General features: G+C 45.1%; 1 protein-coding gene and 1 long non-coding RNA gene across 2 annotated transcripts; one reads left to right on the top strand and one right to left on the bottom strand.

Moving 5' to 3' along the window:
* The first annotated feature begins 2530 nt into the window (after window positions 1-2530).
* On the top strand, window positions 2531-8986 carry LOC123097644 (neutral/alkaline invertase 1, mitochondrial). Its single transcript, XM_044519439.1, has 6 exons — window positions 2531-3295; window positions 6647-6812; window positions 6898-7109; window positions 7347-7840; window positions 8203-8251; window positions 8348-8986. The coding sequence occupies exons 1-6, from the start codon at window positions 2678-2680 to the stop codon at window positions 8672-8674; spliced, it is 1866 nt and encodes a 621-aa protein (XP_044375374.1). The 5' UTR covers window positions 2531-2677; the 3' UTR covers window positions 8675-8986.
* A 4112-nt stretch (window positions 8987-13098) lies between these two features.
* LOC123097645 (uncharacterized) lies at window positions 13099-14254 on the bottom strand. Its single transcript, XR_006447398.1, has 2 exons — window positions 13891-14254; window positions 13099-13773 (listed from the first exon to the last, which is right to left on the bottom strand). It is a non-coding gene; the product is annotated as an uncharacterized lncRNA (long non-coding RNA).
* Between the last annotated feature and the right edge of the window lie 1037 nt (window positions 14255-15291).

Raw genomic sequence — 15291 nt, forward strand, 5'->3', positions numbered from 1 at the left:
TCTGAACCTTCACAGACTTCGTTCACCGGCAATCCACAATGACTCTTGGATGCTCAGAACGCGACGCCTAACCGGCTGGAGGATTCACAGTCCTCAAGTGTAACAAGTCTTCAGATCACGCAGACAGAAAGACTTCAGTGATGCCTAACACTCTTTGGCTCTGGGTGTTTTGGGCTTTGTCCTCGCAAGGATCTCTCTCTCAAATGCTTCGGAGGTGGGTTGCTCTCAAATGACAAAAGTCGTGCACTAACTCTGAGCAGCCACCAATTTATGGTGTAGGGGGTGGGCTATTTATAGCCAGGAGGCAACCCGACCTGATTTGTCCGAAATGACCCTGGGTCACTAAGGAACTGACACGTGTCCAACGGTCAGATTTCAAACACACGCGGCAGCTTGACTTGGGCTACAAGTAAAGCTGACTCATCCAGCTCTGGATAAGATTTGCTCTCATTGTCTTCGCTCAAAGACATAGGATTTGGTTGACCATCACTTCAGTCACTCTGACTTTGTTCACTTGGACCCCACTTAACAGTACGGTGGTTCCTATGACTCAACAAAGAAGAAAAGGAAACTACGAAACAACTATGTCTTCGCACTCCATAGTCTTCACGTGAATGTCTTCTCAAGTCATAATCTTCGTTGTGAATATCTTCACATACCACCATTGTCTTCAATGTCTTCACACATTGTTAGGGGCCATCTCCGGTAGGTAAACCGAATCAATGAGGGACAATTACCTGTGTTATCCTGCAATTCTCACAAACACATTAGTCCCTCAACCAAGTTTGTCGTCAATACTCCAAAACCAACTAGGGGTGGCACTAGATGCACTTACACGGTGGATCTGTTTGGTTCCTCTTTGTTCGTCTTCGTTTGAGTGTTTACATGTTTGATCCTTCTGATCTATGACTTTCTTCATTGGCAATGGTTGCTGCTCTCATGTGCTGGTCCTATGGGGCCTTAACACGACGACTTCCCGACTATCTACTACAATAAGGTATGTCCGACTCCAGTGAGGGAGGGGCGATGACGGTGGCGCGCCTTCGGCTCACTGCAGTGCTTGTAGTCGTTGCTAGATGGTCCACAGACATGGTTGTAATTTTATTACCTCTGTTGTTCTTTGTACAACCATGATTGAAGATGAATAGATTGAAAATTTCTCGCAAAAAAAGGGAAGCGTCACATATGGTTTTTACTTATGTCCTGTTGTTGATGAGTTAGTCAGTGAATACAACTTAGTGAAGAGTCGCAATGATTTCAAAAACAACATGTGCTTGATGCAACACAAATGGCGCGCACAGAGACCATGCTCGTATTAGAGATCAGGTGGCTCGTTTCATTAACGATGAAGTGATGCACCCAGTTGGCCAATTTCAGAATGCTGAGTATTTTTTCATGAAAAATCATTTGTTTCATCTACAACATTGGTCACAAAGGGATGAACTCGTCGAGACATGATATTTGAATGATTGTGAGTAGCGAAATTTCAACAGTAACCGATGCGTCCCGCCTCATAACAAAGGGAACAACAACGAAACGTTTCCTCCCTGTCCTTCCATGAGCGTGTCCCACACTAGGGTTTTCCCACCTTCCGCCATCGCCGATTTGCCTCGTCTCATGTGGCGGCTATGGAGGCACGGTGGATCATGAATCTTGCCGGTGGGAGGGCTCATGCTTCAATTTAGTTTTTTTAGTTTGTTTATGGTTTGTGTCCTGCTCGGGAAGATGAGGCGGCGATGGCTCCCTGAGATGAAATAAGGTTCTTACAGCCTAGCCCCCATCCCAACGGTTCGTCTAGCGTCATTTGAGGGCGTGTGGAGGTGTGCCTCCGGCGGATCTTGTGGGATTCAGTCGGTGTTTTTCTTCGGTGGACCTGCTTGGATTCGGTCGTCGTTCGTTCGTGTTCGTGTTTCTACATGTTGGATCCTTTCGATCTACACTTCACTTCATCGGCGACGGTTACTGTTCTGGTGTGCTGGTCTTTTGGGGCCTTAGCACGGTGACTTCCTGACTGTCTACTACAATGTTTGCTCGACTCTGATAAGGGAGAGACGATAACGACGACGCGACTTCGGCTCGCTCAAGTGCTTGTAGCCAGTGGCGTAGGCAGGGCTGGGCTAACAACCTCTGCTAAAGTAGCTACCCTGCCACGGTCAACAAAGGATTTGTCATACGCCTCATACCGTGTCCCTTTCTGCATGGGACACTGTTTGTAGTTATCACTAGATGGTCTATGGACATGGATGTAATTTTTATTGCTTTTTGTGTTTCTTTATAATGAATAGAGGAGAAAATTTTCTGAATTTTGTCCTTGCTCAGCGAACATCACCAAATAGAAAAAGAGTAAGTTGTGGTGCTGGCAAATCCCAACGCAAATTCCCTTCTCCACCTGCCCCACGTGACCCACGAATTGGATCCGTGGCCGGTGTTAAAGTTACTCACCCGGATAACTGTCACGTACGTGCCTGCTTCTGCACCGACCGATGCCAGCGCCTATATTTTACACTTTCCAAAATGAAACTACCCGTAGTTAAAACGATGTAATAAGCACTGCTAGTCCCCTTCCGTTGTTCTTACCGCGATTTGGACCTCTGCAAACCCAGCACGAAATCCCCCGATCCCCCGAATCCGATCGAAGCTTTTCTTCCTCCTCAATCCAAATCTCGCGCGCGCTGCGATGGCGGCCGCCGCCATCTCCCACCTCCGCCGGGGCGCGCAGCGCCACGCGCTCCTATACCTCTCGCGCCGCCACTTCTCCTCTCCGTCCTCCCTCGCCGCCGCAGCCCCGCTCGCCGCCGCCGCTCGCCGCCTTCTCTCTACGTCGGTGGAGTCCGGCACGTCCTCGAAGGCGGGAAGCTATAAGCCCCCGCCCCTCGACCCCTTCCGCGCTGCCCTCGCTCCAGCGTCGCCGCCGCTGGAGTCGCCTCCCCTCGAGGAGCCACCCGCTACCCCGCCGCTCCCGGAGGTAGCTTCTGCGGCCGCGGGGCCCGAGCAGGATCCGGTGGTTTTGCAGAACGAGCAATTGGAGGGCCTGAAGGCAGGGCTGGAGGCGGTGAGGAGTAGGGAGGAGTCGCCGGAGGAGAAGGAAGCGTGGTGGTTGCTCAACCGCGCGGTCGTGAATTACTGCGGCAGCGCCGTTGGCACGGTGGCAGCGAACGACCCGTCCACGGCCAACCATATGCTTAATTACGACCAGGTCTTCATCAGGGATTTCGTGCCGTCTGCCATCGCCTTCCTCCTCAGAGGCGAGAGCGACATCGTGAAGAACTTCTTGCTGCACACCTTGCAGCTCCAGGTGAGTCACATTTACCTTAAAATGGTTACTGCTACTATACACGTCTACTCTATGAGATACTTCGTTCAGGTTAAATGCAGTAGCCATAATGTTGCAATGTGCTACCCTCCAATAAGTTTATTGTGGAATTATATAATGCCATTTCAGTGTGATGGCAGAGGAAATGTCTGCAATTAGTGTATCTCACAAATGGCCTTTCTAGATAACAGCAATAATGTACTCCCTCAGTTCGAAATTAATATTGAAGTTCTAGCTTTGTTCGAAACTTATTAAGTTTGATCTAGTTTGAAAAATAAATCATTATCTACAACGCCAAATTAATTTCATTTGATTCTTTATTGAACATACTTCTCACTATGTATATTTCATGTTGTAGATCTTACTATATTTTTCTATAAATTTGGTCAAAGTTAAACAAGTTTGATTTAGGACAAACTTAGAACTTCAATATTTGGAACGGAGGGAGGATATTGTGAATTTTAGACCTCTTGCTTTGGTGTTGATTATTTTGGCATTGCACACATGTTTCAAAAACTCGAGTATTGGAGAACAGAACATAGTGACTAGCATTTTTCTGCTCTGCAAGTTTATTGGTGGGATAACTCTGCAAGCATTCATTTAAGAATTTAAGGCTTGATTTGAATATATTACACCTTCCACCGTCTGCTACCGGTGTATGTTTTCCATGTCTCCTCTTCATAATCTGATTGTAACAGTACTGTGTTAAATTTGGAAGTTCACCATGCAGATATGGTGTTTCTGTTTTGGGCTTGAGTGCAGTCTATGACTTAGGTTAGAGTGAGTTTACCCTGTTCCTTTTGATTTGGCCATACGGGTGACTGCGTTGCGCTTTGGCAAAAGTTGAACATTCTTGCTGCGCTCAAATAGGGATAAAATAAGTAGGTGCAAGTAGGTCCGTGAGCTTACAAGTTGCATTTGCATATGCATGTTCAGAAACTCATACATGTGTTTTAAATAGGTTAAAATGTGTTATTTTCTCTCGCTTGCATATAATATGCATGGGGCTAGGCAGTGAGCACTGAGGTATAAGAAAAATATATTGATCTGTGACTCAAATTGAAATGTTGCGGATCAACAACTAAATAAATCGGTTGGATAACTAACCAATACTGATATGATCAGTGTATGGTATGTACTCAAATCTGCATGCAGAGGCACAAATTTGCTAGAGGTACATTGGCAAGCTAAGAAACTGACCTCTTCTCTGCCTATCCACCATGGGGTTGGTAGTTGGATGGAGCTCACAGCACCATGCTTCACTTCACATTGATGTGACACACTCTGGGTGGCACACTTAGCATTCACCAGCAACTTTTTTCGCTGCTGCAACATGGCTTGCAGCCGTATACTTACGGTTGCTGGCAGCGATGAACCCACCAGTGCTCCTGCTGAGGCTGTCCTCGAGCTGCACAAATGTGATGTCATAGAACACATTGGAATTCCCTGTAGCTGCCGAGCATCTGGTTGCTGGTGACCTTACAGCGTTGGGCACTGGCCAACCTGGACTCGTACGTGACTGCAGATTTCTGGACAAGGAGGAAATGTCACGGAAGGCACACAGCAGTGGAGCCAAGAGCTCATAGCAGCACTGTAAGAGGCTGAAGATGGAAACGAAGGGCAAAGATAATGATGAGGAGGCCTTGCAGAAGTTGGAGGTGGTGGACTGAACTCTTGAAAGAGATGTAAACAAAGGTAAGGACAGTGCCCCACCAGGGAAGATCTGGTTGGTGCGGCCCTTGTAGAAAACCGTGCACAGCTTGGCGTACGTCCCGAGACACAAAAAAGCAGTCACCCTCTAAATAGTATGTCATAGTTCACTGATCTTGGGCCCGTTCAATGAAGAGGAATGGGGGCTAAGTGATCTGCCTCACACTGGTGGGCGGTGCAGTGCTGCATGAGTGCGGGAGTAATAGCTGCTGCACAACTCAGCAGCAACACATGCACTCAATTAGAAACAACAGCAGGGGCTCTTCCTCTCCCTACCAGATCAGAGAGAGATCAGGGAGAGAGAGAGAGGAGGTATGCAGTGAGGAGGATAGGTGGAGAAAAAAGTAATTTCCATCTCATTGCCACAGCGCCACCTTTTTCCACATAAATGACATGTCAACTAGGTAAACAACTTGCAAAAAAAGAAACTCCTAGGCAGAATTATTTGAGGCCTGTTTAAGAACGCATGTATGTTTGTGGATATAGTTGTACGAGGAGTTTTAAGCATCTATAGTTTGACTTTTGCAAGGCTACATTCCATAGTACTCCCTCCGTGCCTGAAAAGAAAGCATATAAATTTTGTCTGATGTCAAACTGTGCAAAGTTGGACCAAGTTTGTAGGAAAAACTACCAACAACTACAATATTAACTAGATAGTAGTTGTTGACAGATTTCCCTACAAACTTGGTCAAATTTTGCACCATTTGACTTCCAATTTTTTTTTGTATGCCTTCTTTTCAAGCACAGAGGGAGTACGAAGTTAGGTCACTGAGATTCGGAGCAGCACCATAATGTCAGCTGTTATGACCTACCATATGTGGTGCGACATGGTTGTCTATATAGACATAATGTGGCTAGAATAAGCGAGCAAGATATCATGTTACCATTAGCACCAAGTGCTAGTGATAACCCCGCCTTTGTCTTGTAATAATCTAATTCAACTTTATTCTCTAGATAATGCCCTGACATTCCTCTTTATATTTAGAATATCTTTGCAAACCCAACATGATAATAAGTTACCATTTCAGCTTCTCCAATCAATCAAAACAACGAAATGCTGTCCTATAGTTACATCTTTCAGTCACAATATTTTTTTCCTCGTGACTATTTTTCACTCCCCAGTAACTCGATTTGTAGAATAATTAATGGATGTGGGGAAAAGTCTATGCAAATTTCTGCACTAGTTAAATTAACTTGTTTTTCTCAGTCATTCAATTCCGGACACTATATATTGGATAAAAATGTGAATCTAGTTTTCACACATGGTGCGAGTCTGAATTTCTAGAGATTGACAGAAGCGATTTTAGTGCTCGAGTTAATTCTGAGTAACGTACTTAATATTGGTTTAATAATTCGATAATAAGTATCTTCTGAGATAACATGAGTGTGTTCTCCTCAAAATAAGAAACATATATTATTATTATACTGGAAACATGGTTTTGTGCTTCATAAAACAGGCCTGGGCACCAAACCCCTGAAAACAGCATCGACAAATTGTCTTGAATAGCGTCCTGTGAAATAACTACAGAGTTGATTTTCTCTTTTTCCTGGATATCATTGATTATCTAAGTTGCGAGCGATTTCTGGAAGTATCTGTTTATCTCTCTTTTTGTACCTTTTTAGAGTTGGGAGAAGACAGTGGATTGCTACAGTCCTGGTCAGGGGTTGATGCCTGCTAGTTTTAAAGTCAGATCCGTGCCTTTAGATGGAAACAATGAAGCATTTGAGGAGGTTCTTGACCCTGACTTCGGAGAGTCAGCCATTGGGCGGGTAGCACCTGTCGACTCTGGTGAGTATGTTGAGCGCGCTTGTGTTATACCTTTGACGGCAAGTTTTGTTTTCATGGATTTTCATATGAAATTATATTTTTTCAGGACTTTGGTGGATAATTCTACTGAGGGCATATGGTAAAATTACTGGAGACTATGCACTACAAGAAAGGGTTGATGTGCAGACAGGCATCAGACTAATCCTGAATTTATGCTTGACTGATGGATTCGACATGTTCCCTACGTTGTTAGTCACCGATGGATCATGCATGATTGATCGGAGGATGGGAATCCATGGGCATCCTCTTGAGATCCAGGTAAGCTAATCTTGTACACTTCATGTTGATATAGTCAAGTATCATGTGGTAGTTATGGCCTTATGGGGTAAAAGGATATTTGTTCTGTTCTAATAAAAATTCTGAACTGGCAACTCAAATGGAATGTCCATTGTTGTTTGACACTTCACTTTGTATATGCGAGGCTCACAAATACGTAGGAATACACTGTACAAAGAGAGTATTCTCATATTGAACCTAACAGGATTTTTTTCACAGGCTCTGTTCTATTCTGCTTTGCGCTGTGCCCGTGAAATGGTCAGTACAGATGATGGATCTAAGAACTTGATCCGTGTTATCAACAACAGGCTCAGTGCTCTGTCCTTTCACATAAGAGAGTACTATTGGGTTGATATGAAGAAGATAAATGAGATTTATCGCTACAAGACTGAGGAGTACTCACATGATGCCATCAATAAGTTCAACATCTACCCAGAGCAAATCCCATCCTGGCTTGCAGATTGGATTCCTGATAAGGGTGGTTACCTTATAGGAAACCTACAACCAGCTCATATGGATTTCAGGTTTTTTTCTCTTGGAAATCTCTGGGCGATTGTTTCCTCTTTAGCAACTCAAAAGCAAGCAGAGGGTATCCTGAACCTCATTGAAACCAAATGGGATGATATAGTTGCAAATATGCCTCTCAAGATATGCTACCCTGCTCTGGAGTACGAGGAATGGCGTATTATCACTGGTTGCGACCCCAAAAACACGTAAGCAACTGAAAATTCTTCTGTGTGCCGTGTATGTATTCAGTTTGCGGGATTTTCAGATTCTGGTGCTTATTATGCTTTGCACAAGAATTGAATCTCTGAATGAAAAATACAAATAAGCATCACTTGCTTCTAACATTCTAAGTAGCATTCTTTTGGCCCCATGATGAGTCTTACAAATAAGCATCACTTGCTTCTAACATTCTAAGTAGCATTCTTTTGGCCCCATGATGATTCTTTACCTATGTTAATCAAAATTCATTGCCAGTATTGACCAAGTTGTATTCTTTTGGTATTTCTCTTTCAAAAAATATGTTTTGCTATTTGAGTACTCCTCATAAGATTTTCGTTGTTGCTTGCAGGCCCTGGTCGTATCATAACGGTGGATCTTGGCCTACATTGCTATGGCAGGTATAGATTCTCTATTAACTTTTCTTGCTTTGCTTAATGTTTTAATATTATTTTTTGCAATCATAAGATTAATTATTTGTCTGTGTTATAATTCAGTTCACCCTAGCCTGTATCAAGATGGGTAGGCCTGACTTGGCAAGGAGGGCTGTTGAAGCCGTGGAGAAGAGGCTCTCAGATGACAAGTGGCCAGAATATTATGACACCAGGACAGGAAGGTTTATTGGAAAACAGTCGAGGCTATATCAGACATGGACAATTGCAGGGTTTCTTAGCTCTAAAATGCTTTTGGACTGTCCAGAGATGGCATCAATATTAATATGTGACGAAGATCTCGAGCTACTGGAAGGCTGTGCTTGTGGCCTGAGCAACAGCGCTCGCATCAAATGCTCCCGGCGTGCAGCCAGGTCTCAAGTCCTTGTGTAGTTCCATATACTTTTGCTTGACAGCCAAGACCTGCAGTGCTTCTTCTAATTTACTGGACTTTTAAGACACAGAAGTTGGCACTTGTAATCTCACCAGGGTATCCACTTCATATGCCGGTTATTTTGGCAAGTTGGTGGTCCCATAATCCATCGATACAAGAGTACACTGTTGTATAGATTTCACGTAATCGCAATTGTGTACACGAGGCCAATTAACTCAAGTTGACTGGCAGTTTTATACAGATACTATCATGTAAATATTACCACTTGTAATCAATTTATTCTGATATGAAACCGCGGACTCTGACAGTTGTGTTCCTGTTGCCTCCGATATGCTGTCTCGCACTTGCACCCCGTGAGTCAAACTGTCAGCGTCGTAAATTCGTACTGCATTTGCATTTTGTTCCCGGCCAGCTAATGTGTGCATCCTGCCCTGTGCAGCACTGATAGCCAAGACTCGAGCAGTCAAGATCTCTGAAATTGGCTTTCTAACTGCGCCCTCTTTAACACGCCGCTGGTTGGTCCATGCATGCAATCCCTGGCACCTAACAGAGCAGGTAAATTTTCATCTCTGGAGTAGTAGTAGTACCTGGTTCTAGTTTCTACTGTAACTTGCTGTGGCTTTGAACAAACCCAGACTCAGTCTCTTGAACTTTGCTCTGCTAGTCAGCTGTAAATTTAGAGCATTTAACCTTCTGGACGAACTGACTTGACAATGGTGACCACTGAGTCTGCTGGCCACTTCTTAACGCGCTTCAGTTGCACAGGTTTTTACTTATTACGTAGAGTAGGTGTTTTGTTACTGTTTCTTGATCAGAACACAATCATGGGCTTTGCCTAGGAGCAATAGGGTCTCCACTGCCTTGTCTTTCAACCTGCGCACCGGGAGGGCACAGACGCAACCACACCTGCTCATCTAGTCTGCCATCTAGTATGTCTTGTACACATCGCTCGTAGGAGCCTGGAACTGCGAGGTCTCCCTTGCAGACAGGAATAAGATCTGGGAAGATCTTTAGCGTGCCAACTGGTTTATTTTTTTAATCAATGGGGCTCTAGGATCTGCAGTATTCATGGTCCAATCTTACGGTCATACGCTACCCATTTATGGTCATTTTTATGATGTATCACTGGGCTGCTGTGCAGAGTTGAGGTGAACACAGTGGTCCAGGGCAGAGGGCCTTGAACAAAACCTGGTGGATTCAGAACAACGAGTGAGTAGAAAACATGGTAGGAGTATTTCTTTTTTCTTTTGAAAACAAGCATGGTATGGTAATGTAAGTATTCAAGAACCATAAAAGATACACTTTAAACTCGCTATGAATTGCTAGGATTATCCAGACTAGAATCAGTATACCGAGCTATAGCAATGTAATCTCGTTTTGAAATACTCCTACCAGTAGGAATTCCATTCTTGAATCATCATGGCCATGGATATTAGGAGTATTATACTAGTAGGAGTAGTATTTTTTTTTTTTGCGAGGAAGTAGAAGTAGTATTATTGGTGGGGTGGTTTCTGGCTGTACGTCTATACCTACCTCATTGATTTCACTGCCAAGAGATGGCAAGGCTAGCTACTCCTAGCTAGTATCTCTTGGAAGAATCGGTGTGGCACAAGTTCTCTTCTCAAGAAAGATGCAAACGATATGGGGCCATAAAACTGGGTGGATCCGTTGCCATGCATGCGCGTTTGGATTTTGACTAGTCGGGTTGCTGCAGTAGTAGTAACACCCACACCAGTCATGCATGCCTTTGCACCAAAAAGATAAGAGCCATGCATGCCTTGAATGCCCTGCTCTGAGGCTTCCCTGTTGGGCAAGGTTTAGTTGTATCGATACTACCACGACTTAGCAGCATTTTCGCCCCTTTGCTTCTCCTAGCTCATCGCTAGCTGCTCCTGTTCTTGCAACTGTTCCTGGACATGGCGTGGATTCCTGCCTTTCTGTTGCCTGCCCACAGTGCTGTTGCTTCACTGTTTCAAATTCAATCCATTTTGTCCACTTACCACTAACTTCTGAGCTGAGAAAACTGAGGCTTTGCGCCCTTATCAAGCATGCATGCATGGCAAAGCCTTGAAGCGTTTTGGAGGCGTAAAGTAAATGCTGCTGCATGCGCTTTCAAATGTGTGCGGCAGGGGGAGAGAGAAGACCGAGAGCGCAAAAAAGCATTTAAGGACAAAACTATACCCCCTGCGCGAGGCAGCTGTCCAATTGCGCCAGGGTACATAGCTGCCGATTGTGAGTATTTTTCTTTTCTCTTTGGAGGGGACAGATGGAGGTGGTGGGCACCTCTTAAATGCACAATTGTCCATACCAAAGGGTAGAGTAGAGGAAGCAAAAGAATCAATAGAGCTTCGTGCCTGTCATGATGTGGACCTGTTGCTCTCCATTCATAGTACATCTTAGCAAAAAAAAAAAATTCATAGCCTGATAGTGATATCTGATATCAGGTGTTGGGTTTAATCCTCTAGAAAATTTAGTTGAGGATTGATATACACCAGTCGTAGTATCCTTTATTGCAGCCAGATCTCTTGCTTTGGTCTCGGTGGGACCATAATTTCTACCTTGTTTTTCCATAGTTTTCCTGAGGGATATTTTTCACTAGTTTGGAGTTATATAAGCTTAAGACCTTCAATCTACATCTATAATAACCAACCTATCTACACTAACTGATATAAAGGCACAAGTCTAGAATGTTCAGTGCCCGCCCCTTTTGTAACTTAGCCCGAGGAGGCACGTGATGAGCATTCTCTTGCACTATCTAAACCTATTTTTCGACCCTCAAGATCAACAGCTAGCATGCGTGTCTGCACTTTGGTTCGCCACTAGTTATGCATTGTCTGTCACGTTTGTTGCCTAGGGAAAAAATGTTCTTCCTTTTGTCTCGTTTCATTGTTTTAGTCTAAGAGGCAATGATATTTGCATAGCCTTAGCCTTTGAGCCCCTGGTACCCTTCTAGCCCCTTACGCTAGAAAGGCTACCCATGTGAAGAGCACCAGCTCGATCAATGCATGCAGTAGCAGCATACTATATGCATGCGTGCAAGCATGTGTTAGTGTTGGAGCACTCTGCCCCCCTAAATTGTGTAGTTTCACATTCATGCTTGCAGCAGCAGCAGCAGAAGGCATGCATGTATGTATCTTGTGTGGTGCAAGGATGGTAGGTTGATTCATTTGATGCCTTTCAATGTCCCATTTACTGTACAGAGAGACTCGTGTGTGATCTGCCGCTATGATACGAGGCTTCAATGGAGCAGTACGGTACTAGTGTTTGTTTGATGGGCTTCTGCTGCAAGGTTGATGAAAAAGTAATTATGCTAACCTGGTAGCAGTGATAGGTAATAACCAATGATGGGATAATTGAAATCGTCAGCAGGCATGTAAGAGGCGCTTTTTGGCATTTTGCTCTACGTTCCCGTTTCCTGCATAGGTCACAGGTGTCTATGATTCGTGAGTTGACTCAAGAGGCTTGTGGAGCAACCTTTGTCACTGCCTTTCCCCCTTCTTTTCCTAAAGTGATGTGAGTGTGTGTCCCCTAATTGCTGACCTATTATCTTCCTTGTCCTTGATTAAGTTATCCAAATCTTGTTCATCCAGTGCTTTTATATCTTGCTTACCCCCCAAGGATTATCTCTAAACCTCTTTGTTTCACTCCAATAATTGACCATGGATGATTCTTAGTACTAATATAATAAATTCATATTTTTTTTTGGAGATCAATCCAGGAGCATGTTTCTGTGACATATGTACACCTGACCAAATCTCAAGTCACGAGTTTTCTAGGTGCACAGAAAGAGAGAGCTAGAGATGAAGTACTTGATTTAATACGCTGGCAGCTCCATAAATTTCCATACATTGAGTGCTATGAATTGACTCTTGTAATGATTTTCATACTAGGGCTATACCAACCTGAATCTTCCTCTTCTATTTGAAACTGTTCCTCTTTGTTTAGACTCTTCTTAACTGGAACTGTTCTCCTCTACTTTTCAAGACTATTTAACTGAAACTATCCTGCTAGACTATTTAACTGAAACTATCCTGCTAGCTTGTCCAGGATTGTAGTACTACTGCTATTAGTACTTTGTTGGTACTCGTATACTACATCACGAGTTCTTAAGCTCTCAGATTATCAGTAGACCTGACTGGCTATGGAATAAAATAAAGAGCAAAATGCAGCGCTGTTCTTCTTCTCTTTTTTTGCAGGGAAAAGTGTAGTATTGAAGTTGTTCGTAAATCACAAGTACGATGTTGAAAACTTGAAATGCATCGCAGGTGATCAATATATGGAGTAGGGTCGAATGTTACGATGCCACAAAGATGAGACATAACTGAACTTCTGTAGATCGGCGCAACAAAACGAAATGACAACACACAAATACCGCGGTGCCTCTGCGTTGCCAAAACGAACAGTTCTTCTCAACAGTACCACAGCATCAAAATGTTTCTATTCAAGCAGGAATAGCAAACTCATTACAACATTGGCATACATAAACATGCTCAATTACATGTAGGCTCCTACTCCACGTGCATGAGCATTATGGCGACAAGGTCCGTGCTTTTGTATCTGATCAACTTTACTCTCTACAACCAAAACAAAAGAGGAAAATACAACGTGGGGATGATGAATCTACACACGTGTATGACAAAGGAGGTAGAATCTCCTTCACTTGTCACTCCATGGTATCATCTTGTTCCCAATACTTTGAATATAAAAAATCCAACTATAAGAAAATGTAGCTCAGGAGGGATAGATGGAAGAAAGATGGAAGAGAGAGGGGTGAAAAGGAACATGGCCAGGGAAAGGAGGTGGAATAAGAAGATGAAGAACGTGAGGGGAAATGTGGCATTGTTGGGTCTTACAAGGTCAAGAAAAGGTCTTGCAAGGTCAAGAAGACCCAAACAACGCAGCAAGAAGAGGAGGAAACGAAGGGGGAGGATGGTGGGTAGAAGAAAAGCTCAATCAGGATAACACCATATTTTTGCTATGGGCGAATCAGCGCCGACGGTGCTCCCCGTGGCCAGAATCCTCTCGGTCTGAACTCTCCATGTGTGTGCAACTCCTCCTGCCCGCGAGGCTCGGCTGCCTTGCAGTTGGTCCTGTCTATCTGATGATGGGAGACAGAATCAACAAAGAAGAGAAGGGTACTGTAAGTCAGGGGCAAAACATGTGGAGATTGCTTGGTGATTAAGGTAGCAACCGCTGGATGACCGAAAGCTCGTACCTCAAATACCAGTGTCCAAGACCGCCATCGGGGTGGAGGCAGCCGCGACGCCATGAGGTACAACGGGGACCGCGGCGGCGGCCGGCGACGTACGCGCGCGAGAGGCGGTGCGGTGGTGGTGACGCCGAGCCACAGCTCCAGGGCGCAGTATGTATGGGAGATTTCAGAGCCGCATGGAGTGGGAACCCAGTGGAGGTTTGGGGTGGGAGAGGGAGGGACTGAGGAAGGGATCGGGCATGGGTACTGCGTCTTATATGAACTCGGCCAGCTCGGGGTACTCTGCACTGTGGCTATCGGACGCCGTCCGATCTCTTATGTGCCGTCCAGATCCAGGCGGTGAGGTCTTGCCTTGCCAACTTTTGCTGTAACACGCCCATTACTATTGCCTACTGTATTGTATTTGCGAAACAAACCCCACCACCGTGTGCGCGTGCCGGCTATACGACGCTATTCCGAATGAAACCTCACGCCGACGTGGTCAGGTCACCTCCAAGAACCTGGATAGTGAGTCGTACTCCAGGTAACTGCAGATGCTTTGGACCCAAATAAATGAGGTGGCGCTGTAAAAACGTCCACCCAAATAAACCCCACCATCGGCGAGCTCGGCGTCCGATCGATGGACCCAAATAAACCCCACCATCGGCGAGCTCGGCGTCCGATCGATGGAAGCTGTAGTAAAGCGGCTTTTTGCCCGGCGTAAATATTTGAGCGGATCCGAGCGGCATTTCCAGGAAATATTTTGTTGGAATCCCCAAACCGGGCGTTGGGGCTTCACGTGCAGGCGCAGCCGGACGTACGCGCGCGGCCCATAAACTAGGCATCGGGTTCGGGTGTGGCGCGCGCCGGATTGCGTGGGTGCGTAAAGCCGTGTAGCCACCGTCTCGGCCTTCTAGGCTCCGAGAACGGAACCGCCTTGGTTGACTTGCTTTCGCCCCATGCCCCAACACGTACTACTAGTGCTACTAGTCTCTTTTTTTTTTGTTATTATGTTCTAGCTTTGGTATTTGTTATTCGGCCGGATCAGCAGAACAATTAGGTTGATGAGCAATAGGAGATGAGAGATTTGACAAGGGAGGAGCATATGCGCATGAACCTGCGTGTCCCATGTCCGTGTCATGCGATGGGTGGATCATGTGTGATCTCCGACACCATCACCACCATGGATGATGCGACGCGGCCAGGAACTCACGACGATGGAACGCACGTATTCTACTCTCCATTTTGCAGCTCGCCGTTCTCTCACATCACAGTGAGTGACCCTGGAAATGGAACGTATTCTACTCTCTGTAGTACGTACAGTACCAACCAATGCGCCGTACCGTTCATTGCACAGTGCACGACTCCCGAGTATTCGTCGAGCGTGGAGCTGGAGTAGTAACACTGTTGGTGCGCAGACGCAGT

The sequence above is a fragment of the Triticum aestivum genome, chromosome 4D (assembly GCF_018294505.1).
Source record: "Triticum aestivum cultivar Chinese Spring chromosome 4D, IWGSC CS RefSeq v2.1, whole genome shotgun sequence".
NCBI classification, from domain to species: Eukaryota; Viridiplantae; Streptophyta; class Magnoliopsida; order Poales; family Poaceae; genus Triticum; species Triticum aestivum.

What these genes read in the sequence shown, in the direction of transcription:
- LOC123097644 (XM_044519439.1), top strand. Translation starts at nt 2,678, where the DNA reads ATGGCGGCCGCCGCCATCTCCCACCTCCGCCGGGGCGCGCAGCGCCAC. An exon ending in GGTAGCACCTGTCGACTCTG is followed by an intron (nt 6,813 to 6,897) that starts GTGAGTATGTTG and finishes ATATTTTTTCAG; the next exon opens with GACTTTGGTGGATAATTCTA. An exon ending in GGTTGCGACCCCAAAAACAC is followed by an intron (nt 7,841 to 8,202) that starts GTAAGCAACTGA and finishes TGTTGCTTGCAG; the next exon opens with GCCCTGGTCGTATCATAACG.